Raw genomic sequence first — 26,502 nt, 5'->3', positions numbered from 1 at the left:
GGAGATGGGCAGCAGCACATTACATGGTTTATTTATTTATTAGTGTCTATTTATATAGCTCCAGTACTTCCCGTTTAGCAATTGGGAATAATATAGCAATACAAAAGAACTTGGGTAATTGCAGACAGACAACCTTGCAGTCTATGGCTGAATTACACATACAGGGCCCAAATGTAGCAGCCGGCGAGATGTGCAAATGGCTGGAAACTAAAACTGACAGGGAAATGTATCAAACCCTCTAAAGAGTAAAGGAAGTGGGGAAGTAACCGATTGGTGTCTCCCTATTGTTTTATAGAATGTACTAGATAAATGCCAGCTAAAAGCTGATTGGTTACTACAGTATGCGGGAAATTCTCCACTTGTCAACTTCCTGACAATGACACATAATACACACATGCTCAGTGAATACAGAGCTAGATATGATCATGAAACAGCTGTTCTTCACTTTTGTAGTCATTATTCCTCCTATTTCTTCTCTAGATGCGGATTTCCCCACACTTGCCTATGGAAACGAGTGCCTATAACTGCACCACTCCTCATAACAGGGTCATTTAACATTTCTATGGGATGCATATGTGATATTTATACTGTATTTCCTGGCCCTGAGGCTTGTGGGGCTGGGAGATTATGAAGAAATGTAACCTGCATGGGTGTCGGAATGGGGGGGGAGAAGGGGGTCAAGGGGGCGGCTCGCCCTCCTCCCAAACGGGATCGGTATGAAACATGCATCCACCGGTTCAAATCCTGACGCTGGAAGACCGCCAGTGAAGATCCCAACAGGTAAGTATTTAAAGTATTCACTAACCTAACCCTCCCTTAGGGATGCCTAACCCTAACCTCCCCCACAAGTGCCTAACCCCCCCTGTAAGTGCCTAAACCTAACCCCCCCTTACCCGCAGCCTAACCCTCCCGGGGGGGTACCTAGCCCCAAGTCCCCCCCGGGAGCCCATAACCTAACCTTACCCCCCCGCGCGGCTGTCCGCGTCTGCCGCCCAGCTTACCTTCGATCGGTATGCCGGGCGTCGGGCTCCCGGAGTAGGTAAAATGACAGGTGTTGGAATTTCTACGCATGTCATTAGACCCCTGCCGGGATTAGACAGTCGGGAAGCCGGCGGTCGCCAATTCGACCGTCGGCTTCCTGACTGCATCCCCCCAAACATGTGAAAGGAGCAGCGGGCGCAGACAGTCATGGGCACAGGGACGTTCCGCAGGTTTTGTCGCCCACCCCCCCTAACATCGTTTTGACTCCACCGGGTAACATGCACATAAAAGCACTGGGGCTCCACCTATGGCCTGTGATCCAAAGACACCTAGGTGAGGAGGTGATCAGCCTTTCCCTGGCGCATAAACATATGATAAGAAGAAAAGACATTTTGCATTATATAATAACAGCTCTTACCTGAGCCTGGGGCACATAGGCAGCATCCATGGGAAGAATATGCAGAGAGAAGAGACAAAAACATAATACAACATCATTAATATTATAATAACAACATAATACATCATCATTAATATTATAATAACAACATAATAAAGACACGGAAATTTGTCAGTCCAGTAAAACAGTATCGCATTAAACATAGAGAGCCTGATGCAGAGAGGGACAGAAGTTGCTTGTGGACTGCGCGCATAGGGTGAACGTGTAAGCGGCAGTGCCCCCTATGTGTGCACTTGGGTAGCTACTAGTCATTATTAGTACACATTTGCTTGGTTATGAGAAGTGGGGTACAATTCTTAGCACTACCCCAGGTGTAGATATGGGTACCTCTAATTCAGAGCTGCCCCCAAATACACAAGGCTGGCACCACCTCTTCTAGCGCATTGATAGGCCCGCTACCTGTATTTTTGGTTACACCCAGCTCTGCGTAGCCAATAGTTGCATTGGCCACGCTCTCGTCGCCCTGACTTATCTTTGCCTGTGTGACAGTTCACAATGACTACAACCCAGTGAGGCCTCTTAAATCAGTGGCGTATCTATAATGAGCGCGGTCACATGGGTCCAGGGAGGCCCTGCGCTGCACAACCTGCACAGACGAGATAACCGCTAGTGTGCCCGTGTTGGAGGAGACCCCCCATATGTGCTCCTGGCGGCGTCCTCTTTACACACTGAATTCGGACAAATGGTGCCAACACAGCAGACAGCAAAGACTCCGGCACTCTGCGCATTCACCATTTTTCCGAATATCGCCAGGAACCTGGTGCACTTATACGGAGGGGGGGCGGGGGGGTCCGTTGCATGGACAGTGGTCGCCGGGCACAGGTACACAGGATATGGAGTGGAACTTGCTAGGTGATGAGGTCGACCGCTGCCCCTCATCTGTTAAAACGTCCTGTTGTAGATACTCTTTTAACTACGCAGAACACTACATTGGCCATCCTGGCCTGCACCTATTTTTGAAGCATACACGGTGGGACAATGCACAAGCCATTCTCCGTAACCAGGGGTACGTTCAGCTCTGCATCAGCCCCAAAGATAGAAAGTTATAGCTGCCTAATAATCATTATTAATACTCATAGATACAGTCAGGTCCATAAATATTGGGACATTGACAGAATTTTCATATTTTGGCCTCAATTCACCACCACAATGGCTTTGAAATGAAACAAACAAGATGTGCTTTAACTGCAGACTTTCAGATTTAATTTGAGGGTAATTACATCCAAATCAGGTGAATGGTGTAGGAATTACAACGGTTTCTATATGTGTCTCCCACTTTTTAAGGGGCCAAAAGTAATGGGACTATCAACTCAAAAGTTATTTCATGGACAGGTGTGGGTTATTCCCTCATTATTTCATTATCAATTAAGCAGGTAAAAGGTCTGGAGTTGATTCTAGGTGTGACATTTGCATTTGGAATCAGTTGCTGTCGACTCTCAATATGAGATCCAAAGAGCTGTCACTATCAGTGAAGCAAGCCATCATTAGGCTGAAAAATCATAACAAACCCATCAGAGAGATAGCAAAAACATTAGGTGTGACCAAATCAACTGTTTGGAACATTCTTAAAAAGAAAGAACGCACCGGAGAGCTCAGCAACACCAAAAGACCTGGAAGACCACAGAAAACAACTGTGGTGGATGACAGAAGAATTATTTCCCTGGTGAAGAAAAACCCCTTCACAACAGTTGGCCAAATCAAGAACACTCTCCAGGAGGTAGGTGTATATGTGTCAAAGTCAACAATCAAGAGAAGACTTCACAAGAGTGAATATAGAGGGTTCACCACAAGATGTAAACCATTGGTGAGCCTCAAAAACAGGAAGACCATCTAAAAAAGCCATTACAGTTCTGGAACAACATCCTATGGACAGATGAGACAAAGATCAACTTGTACCAGAGTGATGGGAAGAGAAGAGTATGGAGAAGGAAAGGAACTGCTCATGATCCAAAACATACCACCTCATCAGTGAAGCATGGTGGTGGTAGTGTCATGGCGTGGGCATGTATGGCTGCCAATGGAACTGGTCCCCTTGTATTTATTGATGATGTGACTGCTGATAAAAGCAGCAGAATGAATTCTGAAGTGTTTCGGGCAATATTATATGCTCATATTCAGTCAAATGCTTCAGAACTCATTGGAAGGCGCTTCACAGTGCAGATGGATAATGACCCGAAGCATACTGCAAAAGCAACCAAAGAGTTTTTTAAGGCTAAAAAGTGGAATGTTATGCAATGGTCAAGTCAATCCCCTGACCTGAATCCGATTGAGCATGCATTTCACTTGATGAAGACAAAACTGCTGGGAAAATGCCCCAAGAACAAGCAGGAACTGAAGACATTTCAGTAGAGGCCTGGCAGAGCATCACCAGGGATGAAACCCAGTGTCTGGTGATGTCTATGCGTTCCAGACTTCAGGCTGTAATTGCCTGCAAAGGATTTGCAACAAAGTATTAAAAAGTGAAAGTTAGACTTAGGATTGTTTAGTTTGTCCCATTACTTTTGGTCCCTTAAAAAGTGGGAGGCACATATAGAAACCGTTGTAATTCCTACACTGTTCACCTGATTTGGATGTAATTACCCTCAAATTAAATCTGAAAGTCTGAAGTTAAATCACATCTTGTTTGTTTCATTTCAAAGCCATTGTGGTGGTGAATAGAGGCCAAAATATGAAAATTCTGTCAATGTCCCAATATTTATGTACCTGACTGTATATTTACAGTTCTAGGAAACTGTAGAAGAGAGTTGGAAAAAAATAACATCTCAAATGGAGCAGTCGCATCAAATATAATTTCTTAATTAAAATAAAAAAATACACTATTATTTCCTTATGTACTGACATCTTGCAATGTCAGATATTGACTCATTTACACATTTGCCGCACACATACCAGTGTTTAAATTTTGCCGCCATCCCAAGATCTGCTCTCCCCCCCGGGGCGGCAGCGGCCTCGTCTGACAACCATCAGCGCGGTAAATTAATAAGGATCAGGAACGTCAGATGATAATGGAAGGTGCTACGTTCAGATGTTGTGTTGCTGTGAGACGTTATACAGTATAAGCCAGTGCGCAACCTAATTAGCTAAAAAGGTTTTATGGTGATGGAGAGAAGAACGCCTGCAGCAATACGGGATTACAGCCAGGTATAGTAACAGTAATGCGCATAGAAAATGTTTCTTAGATTGTAAAGTTTCAAAATTCAATAAAAAGATAAAAGTAAAAACATTGTAACAGGGATATCCGGGAAGGAACCCACGTCACTGATCCAGGGAAGTGACCTAGATGTGCCTGTGAGTATTCTGGTCGTATCATAGCAACCTGACCTGTTGGTAATTGAGACGCACAACAGGGAGATCGCTTAATTGGTATGTGAATGAAAACTTTGATTAGCCGTAATTACATGAAGACTATAAAATTATGGCCCTCATTCAGAGCCACTCGCTAGCGGCAGTACGCTCGTTCCGAGCGATGTTCGCACTTCTGCGCATGCGTACGGATCATTATACGCATGCGCGAACCAGTCAGTGCGGCCGAAATACATGTGCTCGCAATATAGCGAATGCCTGCTATTTTGAGTGACAGAATGAGGCGTATGTGGGTGGTAACAGGGGAAGGTGCTTGAAAATGGGGAGTGGAGATCCGAACGCAGGCGTGCTTAAAGGTCAAAACGGGCGTTTTAAGGGTGTGCATAATTAATACAGCAGCGTCATTGACCACGTCACTGGGTTATTTTATAGCCAGAACTGCTCGCAAGATTGTGGTAGCAAAAACCAACCACAAGAATAGCGAGCAGTTCATACGCTGGTCGATGTACTCGATTAATCTAATAAATAGCGGACATGACGTATGGTGAGAGCGGCCAGGGGGCGTTTTTAACAAATAAACGAGCGTATGTTTTGCACGCTCGTTCAGACTTAGAGGTGTGAACAGACTGCAATTTGCGAACGGATCATTTGAATAGCCACCCCTTGCTTTTGAACGAACGACCGCAAATAGCGAACGGCTCTGAATCAGGCCCAATGTTCTCTAAGAGGACTGCGCCTCACCACAGTGACGGGCCTCAGGAGGAGGCAGGGTAGCGTCCAATGATGCACTGAGTACAGTAGTGGGTGACATTTTTGTGGGAGATGGACACATACCTGGTCTGGCTAATTTGGTAAATAAATAGACAAAGCTGGTAACCTGATGCACCGTTTGTGCAGCAGCTCACCAAGCCCTCCCCCCCCCCTTCCCCAAGGCCCTGACGCCGTTACTGTCAGGGGGGCTCATCCACTCTGGGGGCTCCCTGGTCATTTATTGGCAGTGGAGCCAATTTGGGTTTTCAATAGCACTGTGTTGGACCTGCCAACCCAAACAGGGCTCCAGTTGACAGGCATGCTCAGGATAGTGGATTGAGAGCTCCTTGATGCGGTAAGTAGACATTGCACCCACCCCCAAGATATTTTTTTGCTATCGGGACCGGCAACTGCTAATTTTACCCCAATATACAATGTGTCAGTGAGGCAATGTACTTGAGATCTAAGGTGACAAATATACGGCTGAGATGTGAGGGGTATGTACTGAGGAAAAGAGTTTATTGCAGTGACATTGCCAGAATATTTACTGCCAGTAAGCTTCAATATCCCAAACCACTTACACCGGTGGCCCCCAAACTTTCTTGAATCGCGGCGCTCTAGAGTATGAGCAATTTTCTCACGGTACCCCTAGGCCAACAGTTTCAGCAAAAATTATTACATTAAGTTAATTGTGTCTACCTGTCCTCATTGGGTTCAGTGGTGGGGACGGGGTTGTGTGCCTAATAGTCCACATATGTTGTGATTGGCAGCCACCAGAACTGGTTTTGCCTACCACAATGACCACTTGACCATAAATAATTTGATTTGGCCCTGGACCACCTGCCTGTGGAACCACCAATGCAAGTGCTAGGTAGCACCCCAGGGGATCCAATTTGGGAACCTCTGACTGACACACATATCAATCACAATACAGCATAAATGAAACGACTGTATTAGGGTTTTATTTTACGAAGACCAATATGGTGGAAAGAATGATACATTTCCACTTTTTCCTCCTAATCTGCCTTCTCCTTGTCACTGTGTATGGCCATCCATCAGCGGGGAGCCCGGAGGTGGAGTCACAATGCACATGTGTGACAATGAGATTAATTATTACCCTGTGGTATGTGTGCTACTCTACGTCATCCCTGAAATCTTGAATTATTATAGTACACTTGTGTTAGGAGATTAATGATGGCATATAAAAACATATTTAAAAAAAAAGTTTTCATAATCATATGTATTATAAAATTAATTATATGTATATCCGGTATTTACATAGCAACAATATATTCTGCCAGACAAGACTAATTCAGGGTATATATTAAAATAACACAGTAAGTACAAATTCAGATTTTCTTGATATCAAGGGATCCTCTAGAGGGCAGCAGTGACTCAGAGCGACAGAAGCCACCGAGCTTTCAGATGATAAAGGAAAATTGGATACTAAATAATCCAGTCTTAAATTACAAGTTAGTCACTTTGACCCATTGTCGTATTGTAATAAAGTAGAGTGGTTTCACAGAACAGAAGGTGACCGTTCCAAGAAAATGGGAAATGCTGCCTCAGGGCTGGATCGTGGTATTCCCACAATAAGCTGTGCAATATCCGCACTGCTGCATGATAATCAATACTGCTAATCAATCATCATACAGATATTGTCTCTTGTGTATCAGGACTGGCAGATCTCTGCTGCCTATGAATGGATAATGGCATTACTGTATATAGGACGGCATTACTGTGTGTAGGAGGGCATTACTGTGTGTAGGACAGCATTACTGTATGTAGGACGGCATTATTGTATGTAGGAGGAGGTTTGGCACAGTAGTGTCACATTTGCTGAATTTATATTGTTACGCAAGAACTGTCTGTTTTTCTATAAGCCAATAATACTGCAATACAGGGACATCATACTAGGCTCATCTGATATGCTTTTATAGGATGGTTGTTTAATAGCTATGGAAATTAAAACTTTGGGCCTGATTCAGAGCCGGACGCTCTGACCAGAGCGCTCGCTCTGAATCAGGGCCATCCTCCATTAAAATGGAGCGTCCTCTTGGACGCTCGCATAGCTGTGGGTGACCACCCACAGCATATACGAGCGTCCAAAAAGATGGTCGCGATGGTCTTGACCATCGCGACCATCAGACTTGCGACGGAGACCCTGCGGTAGGGTCTCCCTGCCACAAGCGCTGGAGTGATTTTGGCTCTATCAGAGCCAAAATCACTCCCACTGACATCACTTGTGATGTCACTGGGGCCGGCTTCAGACGGTAGGCGTTCCCATGGGAATGCCTCTGTCTGGCAGGCACGCCCCCGGCATGCCCACCAAAGGGGGCGTGCTGTCAGTCACCATCGACAGCACGCCCCCTTTGGTGCGAGACCCGGAGTGACAGCTTGGCTGTCGCAGTCCGGGTCTCGTGCATGCGCACGACGGAGCTCCCTCCGTCGTGCGCATGCGCAGTGGGGAACATCAACCCACTTGCGAGCGTACTGCCACTTGCGAGTGGGTCTGAATGACCCCCTTTGTTTATATCCGTACTACACTGAATAATATTAAATACTACGGTTTGGTTCGTCTTGCCACAATATAAGAACATGTGTTAGAGATCGGAGAGAGACAGTGCTAGACACGCCATTAAATCTAATTATAAGGCCTGGTCAGATTTACTAGAACTTGTCAGCACAGAGCGTTTGGCAGCCTATGTCCTACTCAGCCCTCATTCCCTGGAAATGACATTAGGTACCAATCGTTCTATACTCCCCATAAGCAGAGTGTAACATGTAAGTAATCATTAAGATACAGTAAGTTGTACAATAAAGGCAGTTTTCTAATGCAAATGGTGAAATGTGAATCTTGGACCTCTAATACAAATTACATACAACCACAGTGTCTATCGTTTGATTCTTACAATTGTGGAAAATACTATGAAACGTAGACATATAACCTCAAATGAGCAAACAAACGCATAATTATTTTAACCTTAATGCAAATTGGAAACAAGAAATCTCATAATTGGACCCTGGAATCTGAATCGCAGAGAGCAAACCTGAAATGCTTCAAATTCTGATCTGCAAAATGAAATCATCATTGACTGTAAGTTGTTATGTGAACATAGAAAGTTAGAAAAACCTGGGTGCAAAAATGAGGGCAAAATAAATTATTACTTACTCTAGGTATGCTATACATACATTATTATTAAAATTACTTATAAATATTCTTTAAAGAATGTGAAAATGTGAGTTATGGTTTTGAGTTTGAAAGGCTGTTTTCCTCATTGGCATTTCCCAATGCGGCTGAGTTATAAAGAGATCGGCTGCGGCACTAGCAGAAGACCTGGCGGCGTGACTCAGTATCAGCCCCTATGTATAATATTAATTTAGTGTGCCATGTTTTTTATTTGCATCATGTAACAGCTAAGGTGCAACAATAGTAACTGTGGCAGGTACGGCATTTAATAGATGTAGAGGATAAGGGAGACTAGGGTAAGATCACATGGGATAGGGGATAATAGGGTAAGATCACATGGGATAAGAGAGACTAGGGTAAGATCACATGGGATGAGGGAGAATAGGGTAAAATCACATGGGATAAGAGAGAATAGGGTAAGATCACATGGGATATGGGAGAATAGGGTAAGATCACATGGGATAAGAGAGAATAGGGTAAGATCACATGGGATGAAGGAGGATAGGGTAAGATCACATGGGATATGGGAGAATAGGGTAAGATCACATGGGATAAGGGAGAATAGGGTAAGATCACATGGGATGAAGGAGGATAGGGTAAGATCACATGGGATATGGGAGAATAGGGTAAGATCACATGGGATAAGGGAGAATAGGGTAAGATCACATGGGATAAGGGAGAATAGGGTAAGATCACATGGAATGAGGGAGAATAGGGTAAGATCACATGGGATAAGGGAGAATAGGGTAAAATCATATGAGATGAGGGAGAATAGGGTAAGATCACATGGGATAAGAGAGAATAGGGTAAGATCACATGGGATAAGGGAGAATAGGGTAAGATCACATGGGATGAGGGATAATAGGGTAAGATCACATGGGATAAGGGATAATAGGGTAAGATCACATGGGATAAGGGAGAATAGGGTAAGATCACATGGGATAAGGGAGAATAGGGTCAGATCACATGGGATAAGGGAGAATAGGGTAAGATCACATGGGATGAGGGATAATAGGGTAAGATCACATGGGATATGGGAGAATAGGGTAAGATCACATGGGATGAAGGAGGATAGGGTAAGATCACATGGGATAAGAGAGAATAGGGTAAGATCACATGGGATATGGGAGAATAGGGTAAGATCACATGGGATGAGGGAGAATAGGGTAAGATCACATGGGATAAGGGAGAATAGGGTAAAATCACATGAGATGAGGGAGAATAGGGTAAGATCACATGAGATAAGAGAGAATAGGGTAAGATCACATGGGATAAGGGAGAATAGGGTAAGATCACATGGGATGAGGGATAATAGGGTAAGATCACATGGGATAAGGGATAATAGGGTAAGTTCACATGGGATAAGGGAGAATAGGGTAAGATCACATGGGATAAGGGAGAATAGGGTCAGATCACATGGGATAAGGGAGAATAGGGTAAGATCACATGGGATGAGGGATAATAGGGTAAGATCACATGGGATAAGGGAGAATAGGGTAAGATCACATGGGATGAAGGAGGATAGGGTAAGATCACATGGGATAAGAGAGAATAGGGTAAGATCACATGGGATATGGGAGAATAGGGTAAGATCACATGGGATAAGAGAGAATAGGGTAAGATCACATGGGATAAGAGAGAATAGGGTAAGATCACATGGGATAAGGGAGAATAGGGTAAGATCACATGGGATAAGGGAGATCACATGAGATAAGGGAGAATAGGGTAAAATCACATGAGATAAGGGAGAATAGGGTAAGATCACATGAGGTAAGGGAGAATAGGGTAAGATCACATAGGATAAGAGAGAATACAGTAAGATTACATGGGATAAGGGAGTTTTAGTCACCACTGTCATGTAGCAAAATGCTAGCCTGGACATTTCTATAGTAGTATGTGTGTGTAACATAGAATCGCATTCATCCCTTTTGAGAATAAATGGATTAATCTGATGTAAGTGAAAAAGGAAGTGGACTTATTCATATTTGTGCGAAAGCCAAACGCAGATGGGGCCGTATTGCACGCTCAGAAACCAATGCACATCTTTGCTTGCAATCAGAGTTGGCTGCATCTCTGTGGACACCTGCCAGCATTCATCTAATTGGGGAAATAGCCTCCATCACTATCAGCGCACCGTGCCAGCGCTATACTTAGCGCAAGATACCTCTGTGATCTCTCTGTGCACGAAACTTCCGCCCAACTCTAAGCCAGCCCTTAGACGTCTACTGATCTACAGGGTTAAACTAGCAGAGTTGGTTGCTATATCAGCAACACTATTACTTTAATTTACAATTGGTTCTATAAATGTCCACGATGTTTAACAAGGAAATAACAGACAGTTACCTGATTGACATGGTCCAGCTTTGGACATGGCCTCCCCCCATTATACGGCTTCTCACGGAGCCACTTGGACCGAACTTTGACTCCACTTCCGCAGGACTTGCTGCATCGCGACCAGTTGGACCATTCGCTAAGCTTGCAATCGGAGGGGCAGGGAATGATACAGGCTTCTTCTATGTAACCTGATAGGAGGGTAAAGTAAAAATAAAATTCATTAAATTACATAGTGATACCCCCTAATATTACTGAAAGACATGGCAAAATTCTATTTAACTTTGTATCGTACAGCAAAGTAATGTTTCACAGCGGTGACGCTGCACTTTCCCAAGAAATGACAGTACGTAATGCAGTTACCATGGAGATGCATTTTGGGGGTATACGCCCTTAACAATTGCAAAACTTTCCCCATAGAGTGTGACACCCATGAGACCCTTACTGATCCCGACACATACAGTTGCTACATACTTTAAATTCTATTGGAAACATAACCCCACTATTCTGTCAGCCGGAAAAAAGGATTACCTTCAAATTATGTATTTTAAATTAAATATACTGAAACATTTATGACTTTTACAGATGGCTGAATTTAAATTAGTGAAGTTTCCGTAACTCTTCTGCCTGTGAAATAAAGTTTGTACTGATGTAATGTTCATCGCAGCACAACACTCATATAAAGAAGATGGAAATAATGGCGTTTCCATATAAATGAAATACTGGATGATATTTAGTAAAAGATACATTTGCTTATCTGTATTAAACACCAGCTCTAGATCCCCATTGCTGTATTCATATCAGTTTGCATTCGTAGCCGAGAATATTGTAATCTTTGTAGCAGAAAGTAATATATCAAACAGAAATCAGCGCCCACTATCTCCCCATGTAATCCAATAAGACGCTTTATTGCTTGTTTCAGACATTAAATTATACTGGGAGCATGCATAATTAATTGGGGCTACATCTTGTCTTATCTTCTTACATAGGGCACCAGCATCTCACTTACTGGAAGTTAATCAGCGATACAAATCATTACACAAAATTAATTTTCAGTAGCCGCGGATTTGTGGCTTCAACACAGATTCAGCCTCACCGGCTTTTTACATATTAAATTATAGTTTAATTTCATTATTGCCTGGGTAAAAATTAATGAAATTAATATTTACAACTGCATTCCCTGCGTTTGCTTTCGGCAACACTTGTATGATGTGTTAGTCGCAGAACAATATTTATCTAGGAATTTAGGAATTTTTTTTTGCTTTGTTTGGGTGAAAAACAAACGCATTGTAGCCAAAAATACAGTATAAATATATTCGAAAGAATAAACAAGCTGCAGTTCCCAATTCAAAGGAATGTTAAATGGAAAAGTTAATTTCATAAAAACGTTCTCTAAACCGGTTTTAATAAATAAGGCCAGGGTTTATTTAAAAGATAGACTTTATTCTAGAGCAATTTTCTGCCATTTATCTTTGCAGCCACGTTGCATGCCAGGTTTTAGAGAAATCTAAATCAATATTTGGTGTGACCACCCTTTGCCTTCAACACAGCATCAATTCGTCTAGGTACACTCACACAAAGTCAGGGATTTTGAAGGATTATAGTCAGGTATATAATTAACCAATCATACCAAACAGGTGATAATGATCATTATTTTCATATGTAGGTTGAAACGCAGTCATTAACTGAAACAGAAACAGCTGTGTAGGAGGCTTAAAACTGGGTGAGGAACAGCCAAACTCTGCTACAAAGGTGAGGTTGTGGAAGACCGTTTCATGTAACAGGTCATACACCATGGCAAGACTGAGCACAGCAACAAGACACAAGGTAGTTATACTGCATCAGCATGGAGTCTCCCAGTCAAAGATTTCAAAGCAGACTGGGGTTTCAAGATGTGCTGTTCAGGCTCTTTTGAAGAAGCACAAATAAACAGGCAACGTTGAGGACTATAGACGCAGTGGTCGACCAAGGAAACTTAGTGCATCAGATGAAAGACACATCATGCTTCCCTTCGAAATCGGAAGATGTCCAGCAGTGCCATCAGCTCAGAACTGGCAGATACCAGTGGGAACCAGGTACGCCCATCTTCTGTTTGGAGAGGTCTGGCCAGAAGTGGTCTTTATGTAAGAATTGCGGCCAAAAATCCATACCTTCAACGTGGAAACAAGGTCAAGTGACTTAACAATGTATGAAAACATAGGAACTGGGGTGCAGAAAAATGGCAGCAGGTGCTCTGGAATGAGGAGTAAAAATTTTAAACATTTGGCTGTAACAGAAGGCAGTTTGTTCACCGAAGGGCTGGAGAGCGGTACAACAATGAGTGTCTGCAGGCAACAGTGAAACATGGTGGAGGTTCCTTGCAAGTTTGGGCTGCATTTCAGCAAATGGAGTTGGGAATTTGATCACTATTAATGGTGTCCTCAATGCTGAGAAATACAGGCAGGTACTTATCCACCATGCAATAGCATCAGGGAGGCGTCTGATTGGCTCCAAATTTATTCTGCAGCAGGACAACGTCCCCAAACATACAGCCAATGTCATTAGGCACTATCTTCAGCGTAAAGAAGAACAAGGAGTCCTGGAAGTGATGATATGGCCCCCACAAAGTCATTGCGTCTGTCTGGGATTTGGGGAAGCCTGCATCCACAGAAGATCTGTGGTTAGTTCTCCAAGATATTTGGAACAACCTCTCTGCCGAGTTCCTTCAAAAACTGTGTGCAAATGTACCTAGAAGAATTGATGCTGTTTTGAAGGCAAAGAGTGATTTGATTTAGATTTCTCTTCTGTTCATTCACATTATGTTAATTGATAAAAATAAACTATTAAACTATTTTGAAAGCATTCTTACTTTGCAGCATTTTTTCCACACCTGCCTAACACTTTTGCCCAGTACTGTATGTCATTTAAAAAATATTTGGAAAACATTGAGGGGCCCATTTATCAAAGATAATTTGAGGTAAATTCCCCGAAAACACCTGTTTTCGTCGGTTTACCTCAAATACTTAGTATCCCCCGAATGTATGAAGGAGGGACCGCAGCAGTATCTCCGTTACCTGCTGCGATCCCTCCATTGCCGCCGGCAGCCTCCTCCCCCATAGGTTTCTATGGGGGATGCGATGCTGCCAAATGTATCAATATCGGGAATGCGAAGCATTCCCGATATTGACCCCAGCAGCTAACGCCATCTGCAGATAGCGTTAGCCGCTGTGTCCTATGGGCACTTACCGCATTTGAGCCGGCGGAGGGATCTGGAAGATCCCTCCGTCGGCAATGGGCGCCGCTCATGTGCAGTCCGCGGGACTGCGCATGCGCAGCAGCCCGGAATGCGCTCCAGCCACATCGCAGGGACGGGCTCTTTTCGGAGCCCGTCTCCGTGCATGTGCCGGGTCATACATTCTGCCGGTATGATCGCATTTTGCAATGCGATCATGGGCGATACTGCATGCCCTGATTGCATTGCAAAATGCGATCCTTAATAAATGGGCCCCTAACACTACAAAATTAGCTGGGGTATGATGCTTGAGGCTCAGGACCAGCTCCCATTAACAAGTGTAACTAGCAGAATTGGAGGGGCCTTTGAAGGAATTTTTTAGCTACAGACAGAGCCGTAGAGAGCCCTGGCGGGCCCAGGTACAGAGGGGCGTGGCCTGATCACGGGAGATGTGGCCACGCCCCCTCGAGCAAAAAACTAAACAAAACACTGTTGCAGCCGCGCTACATGCCGGGGAGGGGGCGCTGTAAGCCCTTCAGCCCGGCGCAAAGCCAGGGGGGGCACGATCAGTGTGATCGCTGTCCCCCACACGCAAAGGAGAATGTTGTGGCTGCTACTCAGCAGCCACGCAGCAGACTCCCACTGCAGCTCAGCACACGCTGTGAGAGAGAAGGGAGGGGGGAGCGGCGCCGGAGCCGGGCCCCTACTGGGTCCCTCGAGAAACCTGGGCCTAGGTAAACAGTACCCGCCCCCCCCCCCTCTCTGCGACCCTGGCTACAGACACCCTCCTGACGCCCTTCCTTATCCTTCCCATATGTGAGTAATTGAATTTGAACCCCCATCACGCCTGTTGGGATTTAAATCCGACAGCCACACAGCTCATTAAGCTCAATGCTGAGTGCTATTGCTGGTAGCACAGTTGCACAGTGGTTGGCATTGCCATTTCATAGCACTGGGGGTTCAGCTCTGACCAGGGCCCTATCTGTGTGGATTGTGTATGTTCTCCTGCTGGCATGGGTTTTATGTACTCCAGTGGAGTGAGGAAACCATTGGCTCAATTAAGAGCAAAATACTGTAACATCTACTAAAGTATTGTGCTGGTGGACTAGAGATGTTAGAGGGCAGTTGAAACCCTAATGATAATGCTGGAACAAATTGGTTTGGAATTGCTCGCTTAGAGTAAATATCTGTAACTACAGTATATGCATTTTCAGCAACTGGATTAAATTCAAGTTTAAGCAAAATTAATGCTGTAAGTGGTTTTGTTTCAATGGCTTTGCTAAGATATTTCAGAAGCTTGCGCATGAGAATCACAGTGACAATGACATAACACTTTAGACAAGTTCTGCAAACTACGTATAGAAGTTCTCACCGTGGCTGTTACATCTGGATGTCTCCACCAGCCGGTTGTTCTGGTCATAGCATGCCATGGCTTGATAGCGATATCCTTGTCCGCACTCCTTGATGTCTCCTTGTACTTTCATTCCCAGCAGAACCTCCACTTTCCCTTCAGGTAGAATGCAGTCTGACCAGTTCCCCACCGGCTGGGCGTTATATTTATCACACGGACAGAATTGCGTCTCAATTACCGGGTACAATTGGGAATTCTTGCATTTGTCTTTCTTTTTACTCTTTCCTATATCAATGAAACACATTTTATAAACTTTAATTAATGCATTAACAATATAACATATATGGTGGAACTCAAAAAGTTGCCTGGGAATGTATCATGAAGTTCAAAAACGTGGCAGATGCACGTGGCTACAATTTGCATCTGACTGAATTTTTCTGCGTGGCACTAGGCTAAGTACATGATGTGCTGCTACTAAAATTCAGAAACAATTCTAACTAACATAGGGGGAAAAGTATCAAGCTTTCTATAGACTGGAGAAGTGGTCCAGTGGAGACGTTGCCCATACCAACCAATCAGCTTATAGATAGCATTTATCAAGTATATTCTATAAAATGCTAGGTAGAAGCTGATTGGTCGCTTTGGGCATCTTCTCAACTCTTTAGAAAGCTTGATACATCTTCCGCATGGACTACTCTAAAGCTAAAGTAGTACATGGCCTATTTCATCAGCACCTTTACCTTGCCTAATGTTGCGATTTATAGAATGACCGACAACGGGGACATTTATAAAACCATCTACACCTAAACCCCTGTTACTGTAGCAAAAATGTCCAATATTTGTAGAACTGGAGACACCACAAATAGTAAGTTGCTTTTATTCTGAGCCAGCTCTGACCTAGCGTAGGACAAGTGCTACATTATCTGTCACAATTCATACTTACAAGGTGGTAAATGTTGGGTCATGACTCCACAGAATGGCCTGGGCAACTTATTTTATGGCGCTGTACAAATTGCCCATTCTTGAGAAAATGGCTTCACCCACAAAACGCAGAGCAGTAACTAGACTTTTTGGTGCCAGAAAGAGCATTGCCCCCCCCCCCACCTATTTTTTAAATAGGCATTTAACACACCGAGAAAGGGCCATGGCCTCATGGGGAAGGGCCATGGCCTCATGGGGAAGGGCCATGGAAGAGATAGGAGAGGCCAGGAGTTGCTGGGGATAAAATAAGAGGAAGCTACAAGTGAGAATGATAATAAACAAAAAATTGACAGGCCCAAACAGCGCCCCCTGACCTGTGATGCCATGGCACAGGTCACACTACCCTAGTTACGGCCCTGACAAAACGCATTCAGACACGCTCGCCATCATCTTGTTCTCATGCACATACCGAGAAGAGAGCGTTTTCTGGTCCTGACTGCACCACAGTCACCGTTACATGGTGAGAATTTGGACCAGCTGGTAAACTGGCAGTCATCCTGGCACAGTATCTGGCATGGCTGGGTTAGCGCTGGCAATGGACCGGCGTGCTTTAGGCAGTCTGTCATATCTGCTTGGACTCCATCTTGTCTGCGACATGTAATGGCTAAAAACAAGGGCAAACAACTGGATAAACATCTGCAATGTATGGTAAGTGTGGGGGCAAAACATTTAATCGTCCACATAGTAGCAAAACTTTGAGGACTATCTCCGAGACCCCCAATCTGCTCCTCTGGACAAGTACTGTAGTCAGGACAACCACAGTGAAGCCCCATCTCGGCTTTCAGCACACAACTCTGCATGACGCTGTGCTGGTAGCCAATATACACTTCCTCAGGCCCCTCCAGCTACAAGCCCCAAAGCCTACACACCCCTGTGCACTGAAGGCAGTTCTGTTACTTATACCCCTTTCACATTGCAATGCCGGGTCACACCCAGGATTTTGTGCACGAGTCCTTCCTGGCTGAGACCCCTTCCAGGCTGGCCGCCCGACCCAGGCTTATTGCCGGGTTGATGACATCACCGCCATTACGTCAAGCTGGCGCTTGGAATTCAGATCATCTCCAAGCGTCCACTCTTCCCATGATGTGAAAGGGAGCCGGGTAGCATCGACCCGGGTTACCCGTTCACACTGCATTGCGAGTCGTGTTGAAATGCTGGGTCGCTCGACCTGGGTTATTTCAACCTGGTCCTTTCATACTGCACAGCAACCCGGGTTATTGCTTGTAGTGTGAAAGGGCTATTAATGAATGGATAAGTAGAACTATAATAAAAATGATTCTTGTGAACTGCTCCACACGACCAAACAGCACTAACCATCAGGAGATCTACTGACAGTCAACACTTCCTACAGATACTAGAAAGCCAGTAGGTATCCGGACCAGTTGCCTGGACCTGACTAGGAGGTGATGTATCAATCAGTGAAAAGAGTGAGGAAGTTGCCGTAGCAAACATTCAGCTTCTACCTAACCATTTTATAGACTGTACTTGATAAATGCTACCTTGATGCTGCTTTCTATTAACTTCTGCACCTGTCTTAACTATTTGCACTGCTTAATACATCTCCCCCTTAATTCCTTATTCCCTTGTCCTCAAGTTTCTACCTAATTGCTTCTTGTTATAGATGCAGACGAGGAACCTCTGCAGGGTTTGAAGTGAAAACTGGAACAGTCCATTAAATCCACTTTAAGGGTCCGATTCGGAGTCACGTGGACCTCTCTTCACGGACGCAAATGGTACGTTTTTGCATACAGCGCATGCGGAGAAACAACTTTCCACATTCTATTCTATTCTATCAGACACAACTTGGCCCAGAGCTGTCTTTCTGCGGAATAGGGCGTTCCGGGGTGGGAACTGGATGGTGGCAAAGAGATCGCTAGCAACCACCATTACTTGTGGGCGTGTCGTGGCCGTGTATCAAAAGTTCAGTGTGACTAAGTCATACGTACGGATAATGGATGCCCGTCTCTTGCAGGGTACAGTGCAAGCGCAGGTATTAATGATAATAGTTGTGGCAGTCAGTGTAAAAGCAATAGGTGGTACGGGTATCGACTGGCACACGCACGAGCCCCCACATTAGTTGAAAGGATACCTGCATTAGCATAGAGTAGTAACACAGGCTCCCGTGGCTGACCAAAACTACAGCCACTGTCCGTGCAAATCAGAACCGGCCCCTCTGCCTCCTTTTAGGTCCCCAATAAGGTTCAACAACAGGCACCTTTTCCATCACGCGTTTCTCCTGGTTCTATCTGTTTTGGGACACAAAATGAGGTATGGGGTGGATTTTGAGGCCTGAGGTAACTTCACGTGACATGACCTGTGCTAGACCTGGGTTCATCAAAGTCTGTGATTATGCTTAAAAAAAAAGGGATATATCATGTGGAAATTGGGACACCTGGGAGCCCTACTCCTGCAATGCAGCAAGACCATCATTTACATTGGAAACGAGAAAGAGAGAAGGATCTAAAGATAAGACCAGAAGTTCTGCCAATCAAAATGACTCTCCATTGTGTCAGGATGTACACAACACGTCGGCACAGGCTTTATATCACTATCCAGCTCTGTTTAAGGGGACAGCTAAGTACTGTGCCACAAATCTTCTGTGTCTTCAGTCACTTTTAAGCAACTCATTTTACATGCTTAACATGCTGTGTTCAATATCAGTATAGCTACAATAAAGAGATAATAAACTGATACAGTTCTTTGGCAGCCAAAAGGGAAAAGGATTTCAGATTTGGGGTTACGGTCTCAGTAAAGTTGCAACTATGGATCAAACAGGGGATGGGCTGGTCAGATGGGAGACATTGATTGTTTTAACCACCCTCCGAATGTTTAGGGGTTGTCCTGGGTGTTTCCTACCTTTAATACAGTTCTTCAAACGTTTCTGTTTTATCCTTAGCCCATACTGTATCAAGACTAACTAGAGTAGATATTTTAGTAACATAAATGTGTCTTGTTGAGAGCTTAAATAACAGTAGGCGTGCAGGTTTACTGTGTTTAATTTTACTATCAATTCAAGGTTCAGCCAGGATGCAATGAGCTGTGACTGTCACTATCAATGGGCTCTTAGTTGTCGGTAGCCTGGACAACTGTTTTGAAAGACAAAGGATAGATTTACAAAAAGCATCTAAAAAGAAAAAAAATGGAGAAGTTACCCACAGCAACCAATCAAATTGGAGCTATCATGTATCTGATACATTTTAGAAAATGTCAGTTAGAGTTTGATTGGTTGCCAAGGGCAACAACTTCACTTTAGCTTTTAAGAAGATTTAGTAATTGTACCCTTCAATCCTCAAACCATACAAGTGTAAAAAAAGGTAAAATAAAGTTGCTGAGATGGAGAATTCGATCGAATTTCACTGGTTCAAAACATGATCACAGAACACCATCAACAGACGACCCAGCTCATGTTCAGTAATCTCAGTGCACGTTAGGGGATCATAATTCACATTAAAAAAAACCTTTTTTTAATTACTATTTTTTAATTAATAAAGAAATATTTAGATTTTAATCATTATTTTTTAAATTGAACCCAAACACTATTGTGTTTGAAGTTATTCATTCCAGGTTATCTGCCTGCAATAAAAGAGCACCAAAATATTTAAAATTCAACTGGAAAATGCGCTAGTTGGCTTAATGTGGTTGAGCCATATTGAGGATGGTCAAAACAAACCAGTTTAACTTTCTACATTTTTTTAATGTTTTTAAAATTCAAGAAATCCTGTTGGATATTCAAAATTTAGAATTGATTCAATTGATACTGTTTTGATAACAGAAATGTGCCCTATTCGAGCATCTATATTACTGAATCTGCTGCCATTCAATTAATTTGCCGCAGATCAGCTCCAGTCAGTTTAATGGTCTCACAGATTTACACATTGGCTTAAATAAATTTTACAACCGTTTTCAAATGTATTATTTTCTGTCAAAACATAACGGAGAGAGCTAAGTGGGCGGTGGAAATACTTTTTAATTAATTTTAACGTGTTTGTCAACTTTTCAATCAACATTTACAAGCAGCTTGCTTTAATTTTCCAAAATTAATCAGACAGTGTTATGTGTGTTATAAAATGTTCCTGATTGAGGAGACGGGAAAACCAGACTGCAAAGTGTCATTTTTATAACATAACGGGTTGTAGAATTTGATAGCAGTTTAGTAAAGTAATTATATCACGTAATTATTCCTCTAATACCTTGTTTCATTATATGAATTTTTTTCATGTTTAAGAACTGGCACTAAACGGACATTAAATAATCAGCATGTAACTACATTGTATTTATAATTAAGAAAAGGAAGGCAATTTACTGACACAAATATACAATGACATCCATTAGCACAGACCATTTCCATCAAATTGCAAGTATTAATTATCAATAAACTGCACAGGGCCATATATATTAAATGTTTATTGCTGCTTCAGACCTGAGAAATGTAAAGGTGGCGGCAATCAGTAATGAAATGAGCGGCATCTGAATTGTTCTGCATAGAGACTAGAGATGTGCGCCGACCCCTGTGTTTTGGTTTTGGTTCTGTATCTCCCCTGGTTTTGGATCTGGATCTGGTTTTGGATCTTTTTCCTTGGTGTTTTGTTTTTAGGTTCCTACAGTATTATTAACCTTAATAACAATCATTTTCAGGCATTTCTAGGCATTTTTAACCACCTCACAGCTTGATTTCGCTATTTTTCACCAATATAGGCCAAAGGCTGCAGCGAGCTGGCTGGCTAAAGTAAGCGACAGAACAGCGGCACAAACGCATGGCAGTTTAAAAAAATATAGGACATCTATGAAACATTGCCACACAGCAGTGGCAGACAGGATGGCAGTTTAATAAACTATAATGTCAGTCGGCAATGCCCCAAATTGTGCCAAATGTAAAGGAAAGTGGTGCAAGATGGAATTGTCCCTCCCACCCACTCTTATGTGGGATATTAAAAAGACATACACAGTTTAACAAAACAAGCACTTTAGCCTCTAGGACTGACATTTTCGTGGCTGAACTCCTTGGTTTGTATGGGCCCCCACAAAACATTTTTTTTAAGGACTACCTTCAATTATTAAGGAGGAGGTTGATGATAAGGGTCTTGGTGGTGGAGATTGCATGTGCTGGTCAAAACTGTTGGTAGCTGATACTAGACTGCTTGTTATTAAATTACAAATTATAATTTTGTTAAACAAATTGCATGAACTTGCTGCGAATGACGTAACAGGGAGGAGGTGCCTAGATGGTTAACGCACCTTCGTCTGCTAACTTTGGTTTTACAAATGGAACAGATGCCTTCACAACTGTTGTCAGAATTTAGATTAAAATAATTCCACACCCAAGACGTGGCTTTTCTGGCTTTCTTTTTATCATGAGCAAGAACTGCTGTCACTGGTGGCTGATTTACGCAAACCACATCCTCATCATCAACATCCTAAATACCGTCAGATAGGACACAAATTTCCCCCTCATCCTCCTTTTGCACTTCCTCCACACTATCATCCTCATTTTCTATTATTTCACCATCTAATACTAGCACAGCTGTCATGGCGTCAGTGATCCGCTGTAAAACTGGGTAACAGCTGTTATACTTTCTTCCTCTATCAAAGGACTGTTTAATAGTCAATTGTTTTTTTAAATTACTATTAGTAGTAGTCTTCTTGGTCCCTTTCTGGGATGAAGATCCACCCCCAGCAGCAACAGGCAAAGCACTCAAGGATCCTTCTGAAGAATCACGGATAGGAAAGGAGTCAGTCATGCTCATGAAATTGGATGCAGGACTGCTTCCAACCACGAATGAGGATTCTGATGATGATGCAGGTGTTGGTGATGGAGATTGCAGGTGCTTGGATCCAGATAGAAGGGAGTAGCTAGGTGACACTGGACTGATAGTTATTCATTTTTTTGTCCCAAAGTTTTTGAATTTGAAATACCCTTTCCAATTTGATGAATGCGCTGCAAGTGACGTAACAGGGAGGAGGTTAGGAGGTTACAAGATGGTTAAGGTCCTTAACTCTACTTACTGTTACTTGCCAATGGTTACAAATGGCTTGTCAAAGGTTGTTAGGATTTGGATGGAAATAATTCTACACAATGGAAGTTAATTTTTTAGTCCTTTGCCCATACATGTCAACAATGGGATTTTTCCCACCATGGGCAACAACTGCCTGATTTACAGTTTGTACACAAACATCTACCGCAGCAACATCCTTAGCATCATCAACATCTTCATCATCAACAACATCCTCATCATCCTTGTTGTTATCGCCAACTACATAGATATCCTCCTGGTGCAATTCCACAGAAGCATCCTCGATTTCTACATCAGCATGTAGACTTGTGCTGCTCATCCCCACATTTACAGAGGGCACACAAATGGTGGAAGGAGGATCCTCTTTAAGTACAGTATTAGAAAGGTCAGGCTTAGACATGGCAACCGCGGACACACTTGGAATCTCCTCTGGGATTTGTGATTTTTCTGAGCAGTTGGTTCCAGTGTCTTACTCGTCTTAACAATTAAAATTTTTTGGTGCCTCTCCTACAAGCAGCGGGGCTTAAATGATCACTAGAACCACCAGTCATAAATAATAAAGGCCACTTCGTGTAGTGAATGGCATATTGCCAATTTTTGTTTCTCTAAAGTTAACTTAGCTTTAGATTTTTTTTTTTTCTTTAGCAGGGTAAAAGTTGATTTTTTATTAGCCTGACTTTTTGGCCTGACTTAAGCCCTGGTACATCGGCTTTCATAGATGACGTTGATGGTCTTGCATCGTCATCATGACTGCTGCCGGCAGCTACTGGTATGTGGATCCTGCTATCCTGTCATGCGACTGTCCTCCATACTCACTGCGGTCTTACAGCAGAGTCACCAAGCAATTATAGCGCAGCTAAGTTGCGGCTAACGCACACAACCAGCCACACACATTGTTTTTATTTTCACACTGCTGATGTGGCTAACACGCACACACAAAAAATTATTTTTATTTTTTCACTGGTGGTGTGGCAGGCAAATAAGCACAAAAAATAATTTTTATTATTTTTATACTGTGTGTGAAGAGCACCCCTGATGGACAGAACACCCCCTGGACAACACAGCAGACCAGCCAGCCCATATGGACTACAGCCAGCCAGCCCCTATGGACAGGACAACCTATTATGCACAACAGCAGCGCAGCACAGCTCGCAGCACAACCTCACAAATCACAAGTATGCACAACAGCAGTGCAGCAAAGCTCCTTCCCTCTTCACTCTCCATAGCCAGAATTAAAAATGGTGGCGATCGCGGGACCTTTATAGAATCCAAAACCCGCGAGAATCCGACAGCGGGATGATGAAGTATTGCCTTGTTTTGAGATCCGAGTCAGGCGGGAAAACCCGAGCCGACTCGGATCTGCCTCGTGTCAGCTAAGTTCGGGTGGGTTCGGTTCTCAGGGAACCGAATCCGCTCATCTCTAAAACAGACTGAATCAAATATCAACAAGTCGATGGCCATCAACATGTTCGTGATACAATTGTAGATTTCGATTTGTGGTTTGAAATTTGCAGGTGACACTTGCTGATCGCAGCTTGAGATGAGGGCACTTTGTGTTCGCTGATTATGTTCAAGGTTTACCATTAGAAATTTGACATTCACACTTCATGTTAAATTAGTATTTTTACTGGAAAAATGTTCTTTTGAATATACACATTTGTAATTAATGAAAAAATATTTCATTATTTTATTTTTATATTGTACTTCACTACTGTGCTCTACGTTGGCTTTGGAGGTGCGCCGTTTGTTTTGGGACGTTTTTCCTTAATCTAAAATGTGAGCAGTTTTCGAAGTTTGCCGAACCAGTTTCAACTGATCTGCAGCCGGTTCCAGCATCTCCCGTTCTGTACTATGGACATCACTCTGGTGCTGCCTTTTTCGGCTCACAACCAGATGCTTTCCAGCCAGGTCCTGCATGCCCCCAATTCATACTTGCCGACATCTTGGCAGGGGAATCCGGGAGGGGGCTCGCAGGTCCGTCCAGCAGGGAGGATGGGGGCGGGTCAAAGAGGTGGAGTGGGGGCGTGCCGACGCGATCGCGTCATAGTGGCCCCGCCCCCCGCTTTATAATGCCAATATTACTGCCATTATAAGGCAGGGGGTGGGGCTACAATGACGGGATTCGCGCTGATTCGCGTCATCACACCCCCGCAACGCCCACTTTTGCGGCTTGCGCGGGGATTAGCGGGGAGCCGGCATCTATTCCGGGGGACTTGCCTAGTCTTGCGGGGTGTCGGAAGCGGCACCCGATTTTCGGGAGGCTCCCGACAGTCCCGGGAGAGTAGGCAAGTATGCCCCAATTTCAGGAATTTCCTGGGCCAGTCACTTTCAAAATCAGTGACTGGCATGTAACTATATTGCACAGAGCATGTTGATAACAGTGACCACAGTCATAAATGTCTTGGTTTCCATAGAATCAGTTAAAGTAAGTATAGATAGTGATAGGCAAATGTCTCACCTGTACCTTTGTCCTCAGCCTAGGGGGGATTATCCATTTTATAGGCTGTACCAATATGCAGACTGTGAACAATAATTATTGTGACAGGAAAGCTCCACTGTGTCACTATCACTACAATATATTTATAGCATAGGGCAGAGGTTCTCAAACTTTTTTGCTCTGGGACCCCGTCTAAAAATAAAAATTATTACAGGACCCCAGCAAGTTACTGCAGAATGACGGCCACACATGCGTGGTCAGCAGACCGCTCATGCACAGTAGCACTATGGAGATGCAGTAGACTATGGAAACTGAAGTGAGGTATCTGCTAATGCAGGGGCAGAACTATGGGAGACAATGGAGGTGCCTCCTCTATTGCCCACAATATAGTCACCCCACTTAAGGCTATTCTATATTAGAGTTTTTGTGCATAAGTGATAGATAGATAGATAGATAGATAGATAGATAGATAGATAGATAGATAGATAGATGTGCACCACATTTATTTTCCCTTTTGTTTTAGGGGGGCACAAAAATAATAACTTGCCTGCTGGCATCTGGTATGAACTTACGCCACTGCGCTAATGCGATCATTTCATTTAGACATTGCAGGGACGAGCTCCTTTCGAAGCCCCTGTCCCTGCAAGGTGAGGCAGAGAGTGACTGGGGAGACAAAGGGTGACGTAGGAGGCAAAAGGTGACGTAGGAGGCAGTGGGTAACAGGAAGAAGCTGTGGGTGACAGGGAGAAACAGTGGGTGATGGTGGCATGAAAAGGCAGAGGGTGACTGGGGAGGCAATAGGTGACATAGGAGGCAGTGGGTAATAGGGAGAAGCAGTGGGTGACAGGGAGTAGGCAGAGTGCATCAGGTGACGGAGAGGCAGTGGGTGGCAGCAAGAAGCAGTGGGTGACAGGGGGGGAAGTGGGTGAAAGAGAAGCAGTGGGTGGCAAGGAGCAGCATAGGGTGTCAGGAAAGACAGTGGGTGACTGGGAAGGCAAAGGGTGACATTGGAGGCAGTGGGTAACAGGGAGAACGAGTGGCTCACATGGGTAGGCAGAGGTTGAAAGGGAGAGACAGAGGATGGCAGGGGGTCACTGGATGACAGGGAGAGACAGGGTGATTGGGGCTAGGCAGATCATGGCATGGAAAGGCAGAGAATGACTGGGGAGGCAATAGGTGACATAGGAGGCAGTGAGTAATAGGGAAAAGCAGTGATGACAGGGCAAGGCAGAGGGTGACAGAGAGGCAGTGGGTGGCAGGGAGAAGCAGAGGATGGCAAGACAGTGAGTGACTAGGGAGGTAGTGGGAGGCTAAGGGTGACATTGGACACAGTGGGTAACAGGGAGAACCAGTGGGTGACAGGGGGAGGTAGTAGATGAAAAAGACAGAGGGTGGGAGGCAGTGGATGACGGGGGAGGCAATGGGTTTTTAATAAATTTGTTTTTTTCTGTTCCCCCCCCTCCAGTTCCCACACTGTGTGCTCCCCTGTTCCCCCATAG

The 26,502-nt window shown here is 44.0% G+C and overlaps 1 protein-coding gene across 1 annotated transcript in view; it reads right to left on the bottom strand.

The window, feature by feature from the left end:
* THSD7A (thrombospondin type 1 domain containing 7A) overlaps positions 1 to 26,502 on the bottom strand; it is a 322,453-nt gene that overhangs the window by 36,443 nt on the left and 259,508 nt on the right. The window contains exons 12-14 of the mRNA XM_088453107.1: positions 16,965 to 17,159; positions 15,596 to 15,859; positions 11,019 to 11,203 (exon numbers count right to left, since the gene is read on the bottom strand). Coding sequence (XP_088309233.1) covers positions 11,019 to 11,203; positions 15,596 to 15,859; positions 16,965 to 17,159 — 644 coding nt within the window. The remainder of the gene's footprint in view (positions 1 to 11,018; positions 11,204 to 15,595; positions 15,860 to 16,964; positions 17,160 to 26,502) is intronic.

The sequence above is a fragment of the Taudactylus pleione genome, unplaced genomic scaffold (genome assembly GCF_031769625.1).
Source record: "Taudactylus pleione unplaced genomic scaffold, aTauple2 ptg000571l, whole genome shotgun sequence".
In the NCBI taxonomy this organism is placed as follows: domain Eukaryota; kingdom Metazoa; phylum Chordata; class Amphibia; order Anura; family Myobatrachidae; genus Taudactylus; species Taudactylus pleione.
The sequence above is the reverse complement of the archived record's forward strand: the minus strand, read 5'-3'. Positions and strand labels throughout refer to the sequence as shown.